Raw genomic sequence first — 22,172 nt, forward strand, 5'->3', positions numbered from 1 at the left:
ACCAAAAGGAGGAGTTTGTATTATACTCCATGTTTGGTGTTTACATATACTTACCATGTCAAACTCGAATGCCCGCCCGTCCGTCCCCGCGTCTCCGCCGTGGTTCTCATGGGGCATTTTCATTCATGGCCACGGAATGATTCAGCGCTTATAGCTGTTAGAGGCGTTTGATTGGCTAAGAGCGGGCCAGACTAAGAGGGGCATCTTTTCACTGTTAGCCGCGCGAAATTTGGCCAAACAGAGCAAACCATAGGCCTAGTTTGCATCAGTTTGACATGGTAAGTATATGTAAACACCAAACATGGAGTATAATACAAACTCCTCCTATCTAGAAACTATCGCGCATTACACACCACTTTGATGTGCACACAGACACACACAGACACACAGACACACACACACACTCACACACACACACGGACACGCACACACATGTGAATATTAGAGCAGTGGATTTTATTTAGTAAATTTTTGCAAAAGGACAACTCTCTCGCTGCCGAGGGTTCTTTGACGTGTTGAATTAATTAAGTATAAGCTACGTTCGGGACTGGACCCCGGTTTCTTTAGCATCGTCTCAATCTCAATCTCAGTCTCGGTCTCGGTCTTGGTCTCAAGGAATGACGGGCTGCTCACCTCACTCAAGGATCTGTCCGGGTCGTTTCCGTGTGTCCTGGGGCACTGACGCCGTGCACCACGTGGTACAGCAAGCTGACCAGGTCCGGCAAAACGATCCACGAGGCGACCACGGCCACGAACCCCATGCCGACGTAGGCTATCCCTCGCGAGGACGCGCGGTCATCGGACGCGCTGCACTTCTTGCGACGCGTGGACGAGAGGGTGGCGACGTCCATTCTTAGCTTCCGCTTCGTCACTTCCGCTTCTCTCAGCGCCGCGGTCTTGTTCCGCCTGGCAGCCACATCGCATCTGCACGTGCACTGCTGCGCGCGCGCCGAGTGTTTGTGGCGCGCCGCGACGGGAGGGTCAGGGATTGTGGAGGGCTGGGTCATTGGGGCGGGGGAGTCAGGTGTCACCTTTGATGTCAATGGGGTGGGGACGACCTTTGATGTCAGTGGTGTGGGGACGACCTTTGATGTCAATGGGGTGGGGACGACCTTTGATGTCAATGGGGTGGGGACGACCTTTGATGTCAATGGGGTTGGGACGACCTTTGATGTCAGTGGTGTGGGGACGACCTTTGATGTCAATGGGGTGGGGACGACCTTTGATGTCAGTGGTGTGGGGACGACCTTTGATGTCAATGGGGTGGGGACGACCTTTGATGTCAGTGGGGTGGGGACGACCTTTGATGTCAGTGGCCGGATGGGGACATCAGATGTCAGGACACTGTGTGATGCGGGGCTGGCGGTTTGGGTCACTACCGTCCTTGGTACCGCTGCTCCAGCCGCCGCCACTGCTGCTGCTGCTGCTGTTGTTGTTGCTGTTGACGCCGCCGAAGGTTGGGGTGTGGGTCCACTTGATTCATGTACTTCCGTGGACGGTGGAGACGACGGTAAAGACGTGTGAGTGACCAGCTCTGTTTCTTTAGGGGCTGTTGAAGTAGAGGGGCCCAGCGGACCGGGTCCTGCTGTAGAAACGATGGGAGTGGGACTGGAACGCTCACGTGTCGGAACAGGTGGTGATGTGAACGCATCTGAAGCGGCATGGCAAATCAGTGACGACGAGAGATAAGGCACATTGATGAACGAACAAGCAAGAATAGATAGCGAGGTACATTTAATGAATGAACATGCAAAGGATAAGAACGAGCTAAATGCAAACGATGAGAACCAGGATACATTAGTGACAAAACATGTAACTAATGAGAACCAGATTTGTTAATGAATAACTATGCAAATGATGAGAACCTGGTACATTAATGAATACACATGCAAATGATGAGAGCTAGGTGCATTAATTAGTAAACGCGCAAGTCAGTGATGCGAACTAGGTACATTGATTACTGAGTAAACATGCAAATGATGAGAATGAGAAACATTAATCAATAAACATGCAAACAATTAGAACTAATGAACAAAAAGGCAAATGATAAGAACTTAATACCTTAGCTAAATTACATGCAAATAATGCACGCACGCATGCACGCGAACACAAACATACACACACGCACACACACACACACACGCACGTACGTACGCACGCGCGCACGCACACACGCACGCACGCAAGCACGCACGCACACACACAGGCACACACACACACACACGCGCGCGCACGCACGCACGCACGCACGCACGCACACACACACACACACACACACACACCCGAGGAAAGATTATTCAGTCGTTGGCAGAGTGGTACTCGAGGCAGAGTGGTATTGGAGGGAATCCGGTTGAACGGAACGTCCATATAACTCACTGCAACATAACGTTCACACAGCTCATTGCAACATAACATCCTCATGAACATCTGCAACATAACATAGGTCCATACAGTTCATTGCACTATAACGTCCATATGATTCACTGCACTATAACGTCCTTACAACTCACTGCAACGTAACGTCCACATAACTCACTGCAATATAACGTCCATATTGATTGATTGATATGGATACTTATATAGCGCCTATCCTCGGTCGGAGACTAAGCTCTAAGCGCTTTACAAACACGGGGTCATTTGCACAACAGGCTGCCAACCTGGGTAGAGTTGACTGATAGCTGCCACTGGGCGCTCATATTTCGTTTCCTGTGTCATTCAATCAGATTACAGGCACGCACACATACACACTCAGACAGACATGTAACATTTTAAGTGTATGACCGATTTTGTTTATCTACCCCGCCATGTAGGCAGCCACACTCCGTTTTCGGGGGTGTGCATGCGGCTGGATATGTTCTTGTTTCAATAACCCACCGAACGCTGACATGGATTACAAGATCTTTGACGAGCGTATTTGATCTTCTGCGTGCGTATACACACGAATGGGGTTCAGGCACTAGCAAGTCTCTGGGAGATCGGAATAATCTCCGCCCTTTACCCACCAGGCGCCATCACCGAGATTCGAACCCGGGACCCTCAGATTGAAAGTCCAACGCTTTAACCATTCGGCTATTGCAACATAACGTCCACATAACTCACTGCAACATAACGTCTACAAATCCAACTGTAATATAACATCCTCATGAACATACGCAACACAACGTCCATATAACCAACTGCAACATAACTCACTGCAACATACCATCCTCATGAACATCTAGAACATCATGCCCACATAACTTACTGTGACATAACGTTCACATAATTCACCGCTGCAACATAATGCCCACATAACTCGTTGCAACATAATGCACACATAACTCATTGTAACATAACGCACACATAACCAACCAGTATAACGTTATAAAGTTGTGACAAAAACCAAAGAAAAACAATAATGAAATATCATAATCTCTGGGGAAACAATAGTCAAATACCCAAGAGTTGTAAATAAACCTTAGGAAACAATAGTAAAATATCATAAAGTCGTAAAACAAATTCTAAGGACACAGTAGTCAAATATCATTAAGTTGCAACAAAAACCCGAGGAAAAACAATCGTCATTCGCAAGAAAGCTGTAACAAAACATACGTCACGATAGTCAAATATCATTCAGTTGATTATAAAAAAAAAAGGTCTAACCTCAGGAAATAATACTCACGTATCATAACGTCCGTCGTAACAAAAACCAAAGGAAGCAATAGCGAGTTAGTTCAAGTTCAGTTTCTCAAGGACGTATCACTGCGTTCGGACAAATCCATGTACGCTGCACCACATCTGCTAGTCAGATATATGACCAGCAGCATAACCCAACGCGCTTACTAGTCAGGCCTTGAGTGGAAACAATAGTCAAATAAAAAAACAACAACAAAATTGTAACATGTAACAAAACGAAAGGGGAAACAAAAACGATATTCAAATATCACAACATTGTAACAAAAACACAAGGAAGCAATGGTCAACCACTAGAAAGTTTTAACAACATCAGATGAAACAATATCATAAAGTTAACGCAAAAACAACAATCAACTGACGATCAATCATCAACCATCTGAATGTTGTTACAAAACCTAAGGAAAAGAACTTTGAACATGGGTAATCCACCGAGCTCCCACGCACGCCACACACACACACAAGATTTAAATTAAAAAAAAAAAATTTCTTCTCTTTTTTTAAGAGGGCAGGATGTAAAAAAGCTGTATAAGCTTATTCTTTTACCCTCAATAAAGATCATTTTGACTTGACTTGACTTGACTTGACACACACACACACACACACACACACACACACACACACACACACACACACACACACACACCGCGCGCGCGCACGCACTTAGACAGACACAGGCAGAAACAGATAGACACAGACGCACAGACACAGAAACAGACAGACAGACAGACAGTCTTTCACACACACATACACACAGATTCATCATCATGACCCAATGACAAAAAGACACACACACACACACACACACACACACAACACAACACAACACAGACAGACAGACAGACAGACAGACACACACACACACACACACACACACACACACACACACACACACACAAATCAATACTGACGACGAAAGCAGGTTCTGAAGTAAGCAGTGGACGGGAAGTGGTTGACGTCACAGTGGGGCTGAGTGGACTGGTAGTGTAGCACGCAGCCCGCTGACGTCATGGTGAAGCCCCAGCAGGGCAGGGACTTCTTCAGCGTGGTGTCACACAGCAGCTGGCACTGCTGGGGAGTCCCGTGCTGCAGGCTGAAGCGGTCTGAGGCCGTGATGTACAGGGTACAGGTGTGCCTGGTCCGCTGGTACTGGCACGAGTCTGTGGGGGCATGGCACCATGCACACAGGTAGGAGAAGATGGTCGGTCGGGCCGAGGACAGGTATGATAGTCAGTCAGTCGTGTCCGCCGACTTTGACCATCAGAACAGCAAATGAGAGAGGAGGCACTGAACTGCTGACCCGACTATCTGGGGCTAGAATTTGATTACAGTGGAGAGTGTCTTGCCCGCCAACTTACATCCGCCCCCCACTCTCCCGGCCAAGAGAGTTTTTAGGTTAGTCGGCGTTGGGATGGTTCCCAAAGGCCAGCTACCCCCCCCCCCCCCCCCCCCCCACACACACACCCATCCCCCCCAAGGCTGCAGCACTAAGAGCCAGTGCAATCTTTCCTTCTAGCTTGAGAGTCATAGTCCTTCACGAAAGTGTAAGCTGTAAATGATTTCCCATGGCAATGCAGAAACCATTGATCATACAGCTTTCAGTTTGCTGTAAGCTTATACCCACCGTGTTACGAACAGTGTATGGTACACACAGCATTTTCTAAAATGCATGCTTTCGGACTTATGTATAGATGTAATCATACAGGCGAGCAAACTGCGAAGTGAGAGCTGTATGATCGATGTTTTTTTCCCCAACTGCATTGGGAATTCATTTACAGCTTAATCTTTTGTGAAGGGCTATGACCCAAAGTAGCAGGGACTGAACACTGCGCTGGCTCTTGGGATGCAGTGCAGCTTTGGGGGCTGCTGAGTTGGCCTTCGAGAACCATCCCAGTGCCGACTGGCCTAAAACCCTCTTGTTCCAGAGATTGGGGATGTAACTTTGACAAGACAGTGGTCTCCGCTATAATCACACTCTACCCCCAGGCAATCGGGATGGTCGTTCAGTTGCCTCCTCCGTCTGATTTTCTGTTGGTCATGATCGAACTGACACGACTGGTTGTCACACATATCATACATAAAATTATGGTGTCATGCACAGGGTATAAAATAGTGTACCGGACACCATGCTTTCATGATATATCTGGAACAAGACTGTCATTTGCAATCAGAATGTCACATGTTTAAACACGTCCAGCTCAGTGCTGCTGAAGTAGACCTCGCAGTTAAGTTACGATGTCGTCAGACGCATTGACTGTACAGATACCACAAACAGTGCCCTATCTACCCAATAGAAAACATAGACAGTGGCCTACCTTCCCTACAGACAACATAGACAGTGGCCTACCTTCCCTACAGACAACATGGACAGTGGCCTACATTCCCTACAGACAACACAGACAGTGGCCTACAATCCCTACAGACAACATGGACAGTGGCCTACATTCCCTACAGACAACATGGACAGTGGCCTACCTTCCCTACAGACAACACAGACAGTGGCCTACCATCCCTATAGACAACATAGACAGTGGCCTACCTTCCCTACAGACAACACAGACAGTGGCCTACCTTCCCTACAGACAACACAGACAGTGGCCTACGTACCCTACAGACAACAGTGGCCTACCTTCCCTACAGACAACACAGACAGCGGCCTGGCTATCCTACAGACAACACAGACAGTGGCCTAGCTTCCCTACGGACAAAACAGGCAGTGGCCTACCTTCCCTACAGACAACACAGACAATGGATTACCTTCCCCACAGACAACATAGTGGTCTTTTTTCTTACAGACAACACAGAGTGGTGGCCTAACTACCCTACACACAACACAGACATTGGCCTGCCTTCATGGACACAGTGTGTGCCAATACAGACAGTATAGTAGAATACCTTCTTCCTTTTGGCACAGCACGTGATGTCTGGCACTGCAGACATCTGTCCGCCAGCGCAGCGTGACGTTGTCAGCCAGGACACACAACGCCTTCTGGCTGTCGGCCGGCTGATCGTCCCCCCAGAAGACGTCAGAGACGCCCACCTGCCCACAGTCCGCCTCCCACAGGTACTCCCCACCCACCCCCTCCTCCTCTCTGTCCACGTGGTACAGGCCGATCCAAAAGTGTTTATGTCTGGAAACGGGAGCGAATCAGCTGTAGGTGTACTCTACGTTCCTGTTACAATGTACCCTGGTTTCAACAAAGCCTGAGAAGTTAATACAGACATCTGCAATATTGATCAGGAACTTTGAGAGACACATCTAATGATGCGTCTGTGAAGTGAACTGCTCTTGAATTAATCTTGATTAATCGTTCTCTACAGTTTCAGAGCCCGAAACACAAGTGAAATAGGAAAACTTACACAGTATTCTCCACAGTCATTGTACGTCAGCACTTTTTACTCACGGTGTTTTCCACAGTCATTTGAGGTCAGTCAGCAATTCACAGCCTGTCATTTGACGTCAGCACAGCATTCGCAATATTCTCTACAGTACTTGTACGTCAGCACAACACTCAACAGTATTTAGTTCCGCAGTCATTTGACGTCAGCACAGCACTCACAATATTCTCTACAGTACTTGTACGTCACTGAGCACAGACTCAAAAGTATTTAGTTCCAGTCATTTGACGTCAGTCAACACAACACTCGAAGTATCATCAACAGTCACAGTACATCAGCACAACACTCACAGCATTTTCCACAGTTGTTGGATGTCCAGTAACTGGCGTTGTGACATTCGCATTGTAAAGTCAGTTTGGCGCAGTTCTTAACCCTTTCACCACCAGTCAATTTAGAGTACAAAATTCCCTTGTGGTATAAACACAGAAAAGACAGTGGCTAAGAATAGCTGGGGATTCCCTCTGTGATGTATAGAAAATATGGCCTATCCTACCACCGAACAGTAAGAGCAGTAGATTCATTGATAACAGACCAATGAATGGTCACCTTTCAGTGACATGGGTCCTCTACCACGCCTGTGCATAAAATTAATGCGAGCTTGGCGGTGAAAGGGTTTAAAACGGCGTCCAGTCGCTTCGTCAGTTCAAGCCAACATGACGAAGCACATACACAAAGAGAAGACAGAGACCAGGACAGAGAGACAGACAGATGGGGAGCAAGGAGCAAGGAGCAAGAGAGGATCTTACGACTAAAGTCACTCACGCATATCTTTGGAACTGGCTGAGGAAGCTCTGAGAGAGAAGGAAGAAGAAGGCGTGTCGGTCCACTGTGGCCAGACTCATGTTGACGCCGTGACACAGCTCTCGACCCGAGTTCCAGTCTCCACCCTCTTCATCCGCCAACACCGCCAGATGGCGCGGTATCACTAGCTGGCCTGCGATAGTCCACACTCCATCAATCTATCTGTTCATCCACTGATGATGTACGCAAATCTATCTGTCCACCAACCCTACTATATGTATACTCTGTCCACCCATCCATCCCGATGTACCCTAATCCATCTGTACATCCACCCATTCCTATGCACATCCGACCGTCCACCTGACACGATGTAGGTTGATTACTCTGTCCATCCACCAATACCTATGTGCATCATCTATCTGTCCATACACCCATCCCTATGTGCATCGTCTATCTGTCCATACACCCATCCCTAAGTTTTCTGATCTGTCTATCCACCCATCCCATTGTATACTAAAATCTATTTGTCCATCGACCCATCCCTATGTATACTAATCTATCTGTCTATCCACCCATCCCTATGTAAACTGATCTATCTGTCTATCCACCCATCCCTATGTAAACTGATCTATCTGTTTATCCACCCATCCCTTTGTAAACTGATCTGTCTATCCACCCATCCCTATGTAAACTGATCTATCTGTCTATCCACCAATCCCTATGTATACTTTGTCCATCCACCCACCCCTATGTATACTCTATCCACCCATCCCTATGTATACTCTATCCACCCATCCCTATGTATACTCGGTCTATCCACCCATCCCTATGTATACTCTATCCATCCATCCCTATGTATACTCGGTCTATCTGCCCATCCCTATGTATACTCTATCTGCCCATCCCTATGTATACTAATCTGTCTGTCTATCCACCCATCCCTATGTATACTAATCTAACTGTCTATCCACCCTTTGTATACTTTGTCTATCCACCCACCCGTATGTATACTAATCTGTCTGTCCACACATCCCTATGTATACTAAAATCTATTTGTCCATCCACCCATCCCTATGTATACTATTCTGCCTGTCCGCCCATCTCCATGTATACTCTGTCTATCTGCCCATCCCTATATATACTAATCTGTCCATTCACCCATCCCTATGTATACTAATCTATCTACCCATCCATATGTATACTAATCTGTCTATCTACCCATCTCTGTGTATACTAATCTGTCTATCTACCCATCTCTATGTATACTAATCTGTCCATTCACCCATCCCTATGTATACTAATCTGTCTATCTACCCATCTCTATGTATACTAATCTGTCCATTTACCCATCCCTATGTATACTAATCTGTCTATCTACCCATCCCTATGTATACTAATCTGTCCACCCACCCATCCCTATGCATACTAATCTGTCCACCCACCCATCCCTATATATACTAATCTGCCCATTCACCCATCTCTATGTATACTAATCTGTCCATTCACCCATCTCTATGTATACTAATCTGTCCATTCACCCATCTCTATGTATACTAATCTGTCCATTCACCCATCTCTATGTATACTAATCTGTCCATCCACCCATCTCTATGTATACTAATCTGTCCATTCACCCATCTCTATGTATACTAATCTGTCCATCCACCCATCTCTATGTATACTAATCTGTCCATCCACCCATCTCTATGTATACTAATCTGTCCATTCACCCATCCCTATGTATAGTAATATGTCTAGCCATCCATCCCTATGTACACTGATCTGCACATCCACTATCCCTGTGTATGCTAATCTGTCTATCCACCAGATAGTCGAGTGATGGCCTTTAGGTAAGGCGTCCGCCTAGGAAGCGAGAGAATCTGAGCGCGCTGGTTCGAGTCACGGCTCAGCCGCCGATGTTTTCTCTCCCTCCACTAGACCTTGAGTGGTGGTCTGGATGCTAGTCATTCGGATGAGACGATAAACCGAGGTCCCGTGTGCAGCATGCACATAGCGCACATAAAAGAACAAAAGAACCCACGGCAACAAAAGCCCGGTCGTTCACTGAGTTCCTGGCAAAATTCTGTAGAAAAATCCACTTCGATAGGAAAAACAAATAAAACTGCACGCAGGGAAAAAATATAAATAAAAGGGTGGTGCTCTCGGCAGTATAGCGACGCGTTCTTTCTGGGGAGAGCAGCCCGAATTTCGCACAGAGAAATCTGTTGTGACAAAAAAAGAAAACAAATACAAAATACAAAAATACAAATACCAATGCCTATGTACATTCATCCGTCTGCTCACCCACCAGTATCTATGTACATCCGTCCATCTTTCGATGTGTTTATGTGCATAATTTGTGTCTGTGTCTGTGTGTGTTTGTCTGTGGCTGTATCTGGGTCAGTGTCTGTGTGTTACGGTGTGTACATTACATACCGGATTCCGCTGGTGACTGTCGAAAGATGAAAAACAACCAGAATCCAAGAAATGCCCGCTTGACATTGGACATGGCTTGTCGTATACAGCACTGTTATCCCTTCCAGACAACACAGTATTCAGCACTGTTCTCCCCTTCAGACAACACGGTATTCAGCACTGTTCTCCCCTCTAGACAACACATTATTCAACACTGTTCTCCCCCCTACAGACATCACAGTATTCAGCACTGTTCTCCCCTCCACACAACACAGTATTCAACACTGTTCTCACCTCCAAACAACACAATATTCAACACTGTTCTCACCTCCAGACAACACAGTGTTCAGCACTGTTCTCACCTCCAGACAACACAGTATTCAGCACTGTTCTCCCCTCTAGACAACACAGTATTCAACACTGTTCTCCCCCCTACAGACATCACAGTATTCAGCACTGTTCTCCACCCTACAGACATCACAGTATTCAGCACTGTTCTACCCTCCACACAACACAGTATTCAACACTGTTCTCACCTCCAAACAACACAGTATTCAACACTGTTCTCACCTCCAAACAACAAAGTATTCAACACTTTTCACCTTCAGACAACACAGTGTTCAGCACTGTTCTCGCCTCCAGACAACAAAGTATTCAGCACTGTAATCCCTTCCAGACAACACAGTATTCAACACTGTTCTCAGCACTGTTCTCCCATCCAGACAACACAGTAATCAACACTGTTCTCCGCCCTACAGACAACACAGTATTCAGCACTGTTCTCACCTCCAGACAACACAGTATTCAACACTGTTCTCACCTCCAGACAACACAGTATTCAACACTGTTCTCACCTCCAGACAACACAGTATTCAACACTGTTCTCACCTCCAGACAACACAGTATTCAGCATTGTTCTCCCCTCTAGACAACACAGTATTCAGCACTGTTCTCACCTCCAGACAACACAGTATTCAGCACTGTTCTCACCTCCAGACATCACAGTATTCAGCACTGTTCTCACCTCCAGACAACACAGTATTCAGCACTGTTCTCACCTCCAGACAACACAGTATTCAGCACTGTTCTCACCTCCAGACAACACAGTATTCAGCACTGTTCTATACCCCAGACAACACAGTATTCAGCACTGTTCTCACCTCCAGACATCACAGTATTCAGCACTGTTCTCACCTCCAGACAACACAGTATTCAGCACTGTTCTCACCTCCAGACAACACAGTATTCAGCACTGTTCTCACCTCCAGACAACACAGTATTCAGCACTGTTCTATACCCCAGACAACACAGTATTCAGCACTGTTCTCACCTCCAGACATCACAGTATTCAGCACTGTTCTCACCTCCAGACAAAACAGTAATCAGCACTGTTCTCACCACCAGACCGTGAACACAGTATTCAGCACTGTTCTGAACTCCAGACAACACAGTATTCAACACTGTTCTCACCTCCAGACAACACAGTATTCAGCACTGTTCTCACCTCCAGACAACACAGTATTCAGCACTGTTCTCACCTCCAGACAACACAGTATTCAACACTGTTCTCACCTCCAAACAACACAGTATTCAACACTGTTCTCACCTCCAAACAACACAGTATTCAACACTTTTCACCTCTAGACAACACAGTGTTCAGCACTGTTCTCACCTCCAGACAACACAGTATTCAGCACTGTAATCCCTTCCAGACAACACAGTATTCAACACTGTTCTCCGCCCTACAGACAACACAGTATTCAGCATTGTTCTACCCTCCAGACAACACAGTATTCAGCACTGTTCTCCCCTGCGGACAACACATATTCAACACTGTTCTCAACTCCAGACAACACAGTATTCAACACTGTTCTCACCTCCAGACAACACAGTATTCAGCACTGTTCTCACCTCCAGACAAAACAGTAATCAGCACTGTTCTCACCACCAGACCGTGAACACAGTATTCAGCACTGTTCTGAACTCCAGACAACACAGTATTCAACACTGTTCTCACCTCCAGACAACACAGTATTCAGCACTGTTCTCACCTCCAGACAACACAGTATTCAACACTGTTCTCACCTCCAGACAACACAGTATTCAGCACTGTTCTCACCTCCAGACAACACAGTATTCAGCACTGTTCTCCCCTGCAGACAACACATTATTCAACACTGTTCTAACCTTCAGACAACACAGTATTCAGCACTGTTCTATACCCCAGACAACACAGTATTCAGCACTGTTCTCACCTCCAAACAACACAGTATTCAGCACTGTTCTCCCCTGCAGACAACACATATTCAACACTGTTCTCACCACCAGACAACACAGTATTCATGGCACTGTTCTCACCTCCAGACAAAACAGTATTCAGCACTGTTCTCACCTCCAGACAACACAGTATTCATGGCACTGTTCTCCCCTCCAGACAACACAGTATTCATGGCACTGTTCTCACCTCCAGACAACACAATATTCAGCACTGTTCTCACCTCCAGACAAAACAGTATTCAGCACTGTTCTCACCTCCAGACAACACAGTATTCATGGCACTGTTCTCCCCTCCAGACAACACAGTATTCAGCACTGTTCTCACCTCCAGACAACACAGTATTCAACACTGTTCTCACCTCCGTCCAGACAACACAGTATTCAACACTGTTCTCACCTCCAGACAACACAGTATTCAGCATTGTTCTCACCTCTAGACAACACAGTATTCAGCACTGTTCTCACCTCCAGACAACACAGTATTCAACACTGTTCTCCGGCCTACAGACAACACAGTATTCAGCACTGTTCTCCCCTGCAGACAACACATTATTCAGCACTGTTCTCACCTCCAGACAACACAGTATTCAGCACTGTTCTATACCCCAGACAACACAGTATTCAACACTGTTCTCACCTCCAGACAACACAGTATTCAGCACTGTTCTATACCCCAGACAACACAGTATTCAACACTGTTCTCACCTCCAGACAAAACAGTATTCAACACTGTTCTCACCTCCAGACAACACAGTAATCAGCACTGTTCTCACCACCAGACCGTGAACACAGTATTCAGCACTGTTCTCCCCCTGCAAACAACACAGTATTAAATACTGTGATCCTCTTCAGACAAGACCATATTCAACACTGTGAATCTTTTCAGAAAACAAAGTATTCAACACTTTGATTCTCTTCAGACAACACAGTATTCAACACTGTGATTCTCTTCAGAAAAACGCAGCATTAAATACTGTGATTCTCTTCAGACAAGACCATATTCAACACTGTGAATCTTTTCAAAAAACAAAGTATTCAACACTTTGATTCTCTTTAGACAACACAGTATTCAACACTGTAATTCTCTTCAGAAAAATGCAGCAACATTCAATACTGTGATTCTCTTCAGACAACACCATATTCAACACTGTGAATCTTTTCAGAAAACAAAGTATTCAACACTTTGATTCTCTTCAGACAACACAGTATTCAATACTGTGATTCTCTTCAGAAAAACGCAGCATTAAATACTGTGATTCTCTTCGGACAACACCATATTCAACACTGTGAATCTTTTCAAGAAAACAAAGTATTCAACACTTTGATTCTCTTCAGACAACAGAGTATTCAATACTTGGATTCTCTTCAGAAAAAGCGCAGCATTCAATACTGTGATTCTCTTCAGACAACACCATATTCGGCTTCAGAAAACAAAGTATTCAAGACTTTGATATACCGCGAGCCACATTCCCACTCCGGGATGGTCCTCTCTTCAAGATGACCGATGACGTTTTACTGCGGAACGACCCACGTCACAGTGCATGTGTTATCTCAGTGATGAAAAGGTCTGTATTTGCATGGCTCGCGCGTGTGAGCTGTAGGCAGTTGCATTGTGCAGTCAACTGGCTGCTTGCTGGCTTTTTACGTGAACTGTGTGTGGTCATGTGACCTGCCAGTGCTGTATGACACGTTTTGTATGCCAGTGTGGTCATGTGACCTGTTGTGTGGCACGCCCACCGTGGAGAGGTCATCTGGATTGTCAGTGCTGCAGACAGACAGACAGACAACAGTGACGTTCAGGGTCAGAGCAAACAAACATCAAGCACTGAAGGACAGACAGACGTCATACCGTGACAGACAGACAGACGTCATACCGTGACAGACAGACAGACGTCATACCGTGACTGACAGACAGACGTCAGTCATACCGTGACAGACAGACAGACAGACAGACGTCATACCGTGACAGACAGAAGACGTCATACCGTGACAGACAGACAGACAGACAGACAGACAGACAGACGTCATACCGTGACAGACAGACCAGACAGACAGACGTCATACCGTGACAGACAGACGTCATACCGTGACAGACAGACAGTCATACACTGTCGTCTGGTCAGCTTGTGTGTCAGGGGACAGAAACGTGCAGACACCAAACCACCAAGGTCGGCGCTGTTGTCTCCCCTGCCCGGCGGTGGGCGAATGGATGAGAATATTCAGTTCTCTGACAGGGACATGCAGTGGCTGCCGCGGGCGGGAGAGCCTGAGGCTGTTGTTCTGGCACTGCTCTCTTTCATCACTCGCTGACACGGACACGACCAGCTGCAGGGACAAACAATTTGCGAGGTGATGGCCGGGTCTCTGTTCTGTTCGGCTCGACCCACCATGCCTGTTTCAGTCCGGCTGTCTGTCTGTCTGTCTCCGGCGTCTCTCTGTCTGTCTCTCGGCTGTCTCTCTGTCTCTGTCTCTCTTTTCATTCGGCCCCATCCATCTCCCACCTTTTCGTTTAAAAAAAAAATTCTCTTGTGAAGCACTGCCGTTTGACATTGGTCTAATTCTGTCGTGACTAAATCTGTCAGTTTTCTTCATTAATTTTCTTTTCATTTTTCGTCTTGGTATTCTGTGTGTTCTTGTTGTGAGTTGCTGATATGTTGGATGTAAATCGTTGTTATATAAATTCATTAAAGACAAAATCAGGTTTGTACTTATTTGTTACTGACCACTTTATGTTTAGACGCATTGCCATGTCACAAAATGGCGCCGAAATTTTGATGTTTTTATCAATTTTCAACACATTTAAGACACAAGAACAAACCATATTCTCACAAAATTGTTGCAGGCATTTCTCTAATGAATTGCAATCCTGATAACATGTGAAACATTTGAATAATCATTGTAAACACATGTTTATACTGAATCAGACTGAGAGACTCCCATTTCCAACAAAGTTCTGGAGACGGACCCATTTTCATTTTCCACGCAGTCTTTGCTCTTCATGACTATCTGATGCACTTCATTTTGCCACCTTCTTACTCCAGCCAGATATATTTTCTTTCCCACGCTAAACTGACGTGTCTACTGCGCCAGGGTACGTGATTCACATTTGCAAATACCGCTTCATTTCCAAAGAAAAATATATATTTCATACCGTTCTTTTCACACCAAGACATGATGTTGGTCGATTTTGCCATCATCTGCCTTCCATGCTTTCTGAATTAATTGTCTGGACAGTGCTCCGACAATGTTCATTGAAACAAACCTAGTGAACACGTATTTAGATATTCATATACTACACGTTAATAAGCAGAGCATGAAGTATTTCCAAGTTGTGCATTGCGTAAAATGTCAACATAATTGTACTTACGAATTAAATGATCCCGTGCTGCCTTCGTAAATTCACCTTTGCAGTCGGTATAATACCGATTTCATTTTTTTAAAAATGAAATGTCATGACTGGTAAGAAAGTGTAAAACATTCATAAAAGCAAATTTGCGTTTTCTACCAATTTAGTATATAATAGATGAAATTAAAAATGTTAGTTTCCTTTTGACCCCAAAGAGTTCTCTTATTTTCTGTACGGTGTCTGTCGTCTGCCACAGTGACCTACTAACGGAGGTACAGGACAGCATCAGCGCGACAGCAGTCAGCCACAAGCACTGTACCGCGCTAAATGCTTTCCTCTGGCGACCCCTTATACCGCGCTTGCGTAAGCCTGGCATGCTCTTGCCTTGCGGATCTTTGTAAGGTGCTCTCTCATGGCCAGAAGTGTGACAAATAATTATTAAAAACCAAAATCTAATTATGTTCCCGCCCACCTACAGCGGTCAATTTTATATCAGTGTGATCAGTATGATTTATTCTATTTTATTGTAAAAAGAACGGTTTTGTTGTACACATTTCGACCATTTTTGTATCTGCCATGGACTACTGTCCCGAGGCATCTGACACATCTCCCCCTCCACCCATCCCCATGTCCCGACACGCTTGACATATCTTCCCCTCCACCCCATTCTGTCCCGACACACTTGCAAGGAGTTTTGTTTGACATGAGTGTGTGTGTGAGGGGGTGAGGTTGTATGTGTGTGTGTGTGTGTGTGTGTGTGTGTGTGTGTGTGTTTGTCTGTGTCTGTTTCTGTGGGTACGTGTGCCAAGGATTTATATAACTTAACATTGGATGCAGTAAACATGGATCGTCCATTTGAGGTTAAGACATGCCTGTACAAGTCAACACGGTGTGAGCGGGATAGCTAAGTTCATTTTCACGGTCCCCCAACATCCCCTCAGTTTCTCCCTTCTTACCCTCACCCTTCCCTTCAACCTCCACACACACCCTCCCACACCCCATTTCACCCTCCGGCAACACCACACACACACACACACACACACACTGACCAACACTTTCAAAAGCTGGACCTTCAATACAAGGCGAACGAAAGCCAGTCAAACAGGGGGTCGTTCAAGCCCAACCCGGCCATGCACAGTCAGCTGACACAACTATTACAGCCTGTACACTGTCAATGGGCAATCATGACAAAGGCCCACGGCTGCCAAACACCTGACTGGCGTTCTGAGCCGGACATAAAGGACACAATACAAAAACAGACCGCGGGGTACTATAGTGTAGAGGAGGGCCATGGACAGACACCGTGGGGGTCGCTGAGAAAGGGTAGCGGTGGATGGAGAAGAAAATAAATGAAGGAGCAGATCTACTTTCCCCAAACGGGAGGCTAGCAGCCACGAACATAAACTGAATATAGGTTTGTGGGGGCTCGATACTCCCCCATATTAATGCATCCCCGTATCAGAACAGCCCAGTCATTTCACATGAAATAAGGGCCAAATTGAAAACAATTCCTTTAGCAGTAGTAGTACTAGTGGTGGTGTGTGTCCTTTGAGATCGATGATGACCATCGTTGTCATCCAGCTGGGGGATGGGGTGAGGGTGGTGGTGGGGATGGGGGTGCTCATGAATCTATCTGTAAATGCGCAGATGGCTGAATAGTAGTAGTAGTAGTAGTAGTAGTAGTAGTATCCTAATTTATTTTATTTCATATATCTTTTTTTTTCTTTTTTTGGTGCATCTTACTCCTTAATATGTTCTCTGTACTTCGGAAAAAACGTACGGGAAAATCTGTATTGTATAAATATGTTGTTGTTTTCAACATTTTTTTTTTTCAATTTTGTGGAATTAAGGTTTTTAATCTCTTGGTGCACCATACTCCGTACCCCCATTCCACTGTACGACATACCCGTTTCCCGTCGATGCAGAAACGTTGGTTCAGCAGGGAACAGATGTCTTTTACTGCATACTAGAAAGTTTTGTTTCTAGTACTGAATCTGACATTTAACAATTGTAATGAGGGAATGAGGAAGGAGTGTGTGCATGTGTGTGGGAGGGGGAAGGGGGTATGTTGGTCTGTCTGTCTGTGTACTTGTGTGCATGTGCCAAGGATCTATATAACTAAACATTATTTACTTACTTAATTTTTGTATTGTGTGTATTGTGTATTGGAGTTAGTTTTATACTTTCTTTTATCATTCACATATCTAATTCTCTATTTATTCATCTATTTTTGCATCTTACGCATTTCGTTTTATTTTAATTTCCCTCAAAACGCATTGTGCTATGCTGCTGATCAGGCATCTCCTTAGCAGATGTGGTGTAGCATAGAAACATGGATTTGTCCGGACGCATTGACGCCGCCTTGAGCAACTGACTTGAACTGATAGTTAAAAGCAGATGTCCACTTGACATTTGATACGCCTGTTCAAGTCAACATGGTACAGGGAGGCGAGCGGGGAACTGGAAGGGGGAGTGAGGGGGGAAAAGTGTTCTGACACACCCCACACATTCACTACTCCACCCCCCCCAACCCCTTGTCCTCACACACCTGACACATCTCCCCCTCCACTCACCCTGTCCCGACACACCTGACACATCTCCCTCCCCACCCTCAGTCCCGACACACCTGACACATCTCACCCTCCATCCCCACCTCTTGTCCCAACACACCTGACACATCTCCCCCTCCACTCCCAGTCCCGACACACCTGACACATCTCCCCCTCCACCCCCACCCCCAGTCACGACACATCTCCTCCTCCATCCCCACCCCCAGTCACGACACACCTGACACATCTCCCCCTCCATCCCCACCCCCAGTCACGACACACCTGACACATCTCCTCCTCCATCCCCACCCCCAGTCACGACACACCTGACACATCTCCCCCTCAACCCCCACCCCCAGTCCCGACACACCTGACACATCTCCCCCTCCATCCCCACCCCCAGTCACGACACACCTGACACATCTCCCCCTCCACCCCCCACCCCCAGTCACGACACATCTCCCCCTCCATCCCCACCCCCAGTCACGACACACCTGACACATCTCCCCCTCCATCCCCACCCCCAGTCACGACACACCTGACACATCTCCCGCTCCATCCCCACCCCCAGTCACGACACACCTGACACATCTCCCCCTCCATCCCCACCCCCAGTCACGACACACCTGACACATCTCCCTCTCCACCTCCACCTCTTGTCCCAACACACCTCATACATACAGTCACATCCACCCGTGAACTCAGTATCAGTCTCAGGAACTCAAGGAGGCGTCACTGCGTTCGGTCGAATCCATATACGCTACACCACATCTGCCAAGCAGATGCCTGACCAGCAACGTAACCCAACGTGCTTAGTCAGGCCTTGAAAAAATAAAATAAAATAAATAAATAAACAAACAAATAAATATATAAATAAATAATTAAAATAAAAAATATAAAAAACAATAGATAAATACATAAAACTACTACTACTACTACTATTTATAAGGCGCAAAACCTTTATGAAGTCAACTCTAAGCGCACACGGCACATGCACACACAAACATACATACACACACACACAGACACACACACACACACACACACACACAGACACACACACACACGCACGCACGCACGTGCACAGAGCTCTCCTGACACATATGAACACATACACACACACACAGAGGCTGCCACTGACTGGCCGCAAGAGGGGTGGGAAAAGATCTCTGAGGCCAAGAACGTGGCGTCTAGTGTGTTGATCAGTCTACTGTATTTGGAAAAGCCCACAGTGTCTCTGTTCCGTTTTGAAGAAATTTGCGCAATTTTGGTTTGGAAATGATGCTGATATTCGTTTGATTTGCAAAGCATCGTGCTCTGCCTTTCATGCTAGACTTATGGCCGCTCCCTCTCTCTACCTTTATTTCCTTGAGGCGATCGATGGTGTGATGGCCGTGTAGCTGTTGTGTACGTGAACTCAACCAATCGGGAGGGTTATTAAGACAGAGGTGTGTACCTCCTGGTGGTCAGTTTCAATTCGCCAAGCCTGCTACACACCTTGGCCTCGTTCTCGCCATCGTAGCACAGCGTCAGTCACGTTGATGGTCAAGCGAATTGTTGAGACAGGAGCGCCCGGCGTCAGTTTCACACGGTACAGTCTTCGCCAGTCAGTGTTGGTCCGACTTGAGGTGAGTGTCAGTCATTTTTGACTCACTTGTGTAAACAAAGTGAGTCTATGTTTTAACCCAGTGTTCGGTTGTCTGTGTGTGTGTGTGTGTGTGTGTGTGTGTGTGTGTCCGTGGTAAACTGTAACATTGACATTTTCTCTGCAAATACTTTGTCAGTTGACACCAAATTTCGCATAAAAATAGGAAAAATTCAGTTCTTTCCAGTCATCTTGTTTAAAACAATATTGCACCTCTGGGATGGGCACAAAAAAAAATAATAAAAAGAGGCCTAATTATATGAAAACTGCATTTACTGTTATATTTATATTTTTTGTATTCTCTAAACTGGCACTTTGACCTCTTATTCTGACACAACAACAAGAGGAGTCATTATTATCATTTTTTGTTCGAACAGGAACTTCTTTTGCTAAGCATGGAATTTTTATTTATTTTGTAAACGCTTTGGTGCAGATAGTAAAGAAGGGAAATTACTCTGTAATTAATGCTAGGGGACTTAATTTATCACAAGTGAGTCTTGAAGGCCTTGCCTCTCTTGTTATTTTCCCGAATGGTTTGATCTTGGTTTGATATGAAATAGTAAATGACTTAATTCAGCTTGTGTTTGACTGATTCTTTTTGTCTCTGTCCCCTTACATTTTATGTGTTAGAATCTGATGTCACCGGTGTTTTTATTAATATTATTGCTTCTCGGTGACAACGTCAGTCAGTGATTGCCTTAAAGTTACTGTCGGTAATACTTGAACATTCTTTTGGCTGGAACTAGAAAGTTTAGCAGACAAGAATTAAAAGAGTTTATATGTAATCAGTATGTTTTTTTTAATTTTTTTTTTTTTTAAAGTGCTTTGATTCACTTGTCCCAGATTTACACACACCTTGGCATCACTCTCACCATTGTAGCGTCAACGTGTGGAGGTTCCGTCACGTGGAACACAGCAGCACCTGGCATCAGCTTCACTTCTGTGTGGTCTTCGTCAGTCAGTCTCAGTGCTGGTCAGACTTGAGGTGAGTGTCAGTCTGTTTGTTATTTTTTTTTTTTTTATATGTGTATTTGTTGTTTTTTGTGAATGACTTGTTCTTGGTTTAATATAAATTGAACTTCTTCTTCTTCTACATTCGTGGGCTGCAACTCGCACGTTCACTTGCATGTACACGAGTGGGCTTTTACGTGCATGACCGTTTTTTACCCCGCCATGTAGGCAGCCATACTCCACTTTCGGGGGTGTGCATGCTGGGTATGTCCTTGTTTCCATAACCCACCGAACGCTGACATGGATTACAGGATCTTTAACGTGCGTATTAGATCTTCTGCATGCGTTTACACACGAAGGGGGTTCAGGCACTAAGCATGTCCGCACATATGTTGACCTGGGAGATCGTAAAAATCTCCACCCTTTACCCACCAGGCGCCGTCACCGTGATTCGAACCCGGGACCCTCAGACTGAAATATAAATTGAACAATTAGTGAATTACTTCATTGAGTTAACACGCCAGACACATTGCCCACCACGACCACGTCCCACCTCTGTGCCTCACTCTTCAAACCTGACCATGTTCACGCTGTGTGTTGGTGTTTCAGTGGTCAGTCAGGGGATGCAGGTCAGAGGTGTGTTTTTCGTTTGTTTGTTTTTTTGTGGCCACAGCGTCAGTTACGTTTCATGTGTTAAAAGCTGATGGTTTTCTTAACAGTTGTCAGAAGGATTGGATGGGGGTGGGGGGGGGGGGGGGTATGGACGTGTGTGTGTGTGTGTATGTGTGTGTGTGTGGGTGTGTGTATGTGTGCGTGTGTGCGCGTGCTAGTGTGTGTGTGTGTGTGTGTGTGTGTGTGTGCCGTGGAAGCTGCGATACGTAAGAATGTGCGTGTGGGAGGGGTGGTGGGGAGTGGGGTTCAGGGTAATGTGGGAGATGGTGTATGTGTGTGAATAGAATAAAATATGATATTTTATTGTCAACAGTCATAAAACCTTAAGGTTTATAAGACACAATTAAACAAAGACATGAGCAATATCAAGAAAGGAAACATTCACAAACAAATTTTTCCAGCATTGGCTGTAATTCTTTTTAATAGGATTGATTCACTAGGCTTTGCATTTGGACTAGATGATTTGATTAGGAATCTGTTTCTATAAATACTGTATTTTTATTGT

General features: G+C 45.6%; 1 protein-coding gene across 1 annotated transcript; it reads right to left on the bottom strand.

Moving 5' to 3' along the window:
* Positions 1-517: 517 nt before the first annotated feature.
* On the bottom strand, positions 518-10,411 carry LOC143282218 (uncharacterized). The gene is made up of 6 exons (XM_076587820.1): positions 10,249-10,411; positions 7,834-8,005; positions 6,568-6,803; positions 4,584-4,832; positions 2,283-2,375; positions 518-1,651 (listed from the first exon to the last, which is right to left on the bottom strand). Exons 1-6 carry the CDS (start codon positions 10,319-10,321, stop codon positions 639-641), a joined length of 1,836 nt encoding a protein of 611 aa, XP_076443935.1. The 5' UTR covers positions 10,322-10,411; the 3' UTR covers positions 518-638.
* Between the last annotated feature and the right edge of the window lie 11,761 nt (positions 10,412-22,172).

Source organism: Babylonia areolata, chromosome 5, assembly GCF_041734735.1.
Source record: "Babylonia areolata isolate BAREFJ2019XMU chromosome 5, ASM4173473v1, whole genome shotgun sequence".
NCBI lineage: Eukaryota > Metazoa > Mollusca > Gastropoda > Neogastropoda > Buccinidae > Babylonia > Babylonia areolata.

Coding starts and splice junctions, on each gene's coding strand:
- LOC143282218 (XM_076587820.1), bottom strand. CDS start 10,321: ATGTCCAATGTCAAGCGGGCATTTCTTGGATTCTGGTTGTTTTTCATC. Junction 8,006..10,248: donor ACAGTCACCAGCGGAATCCG/GTATGTAATGTA, acceptor GGACTATCGCAG/GCCAGCTAGTGATACCGCGC. Junction 2,376..4,583: donor CTTCAGAACCTGCTTTCGTC/GTCAGTATTGAT, acceptor GTTATGTTGCAG/TGAGTTATATGGACGTTCCG.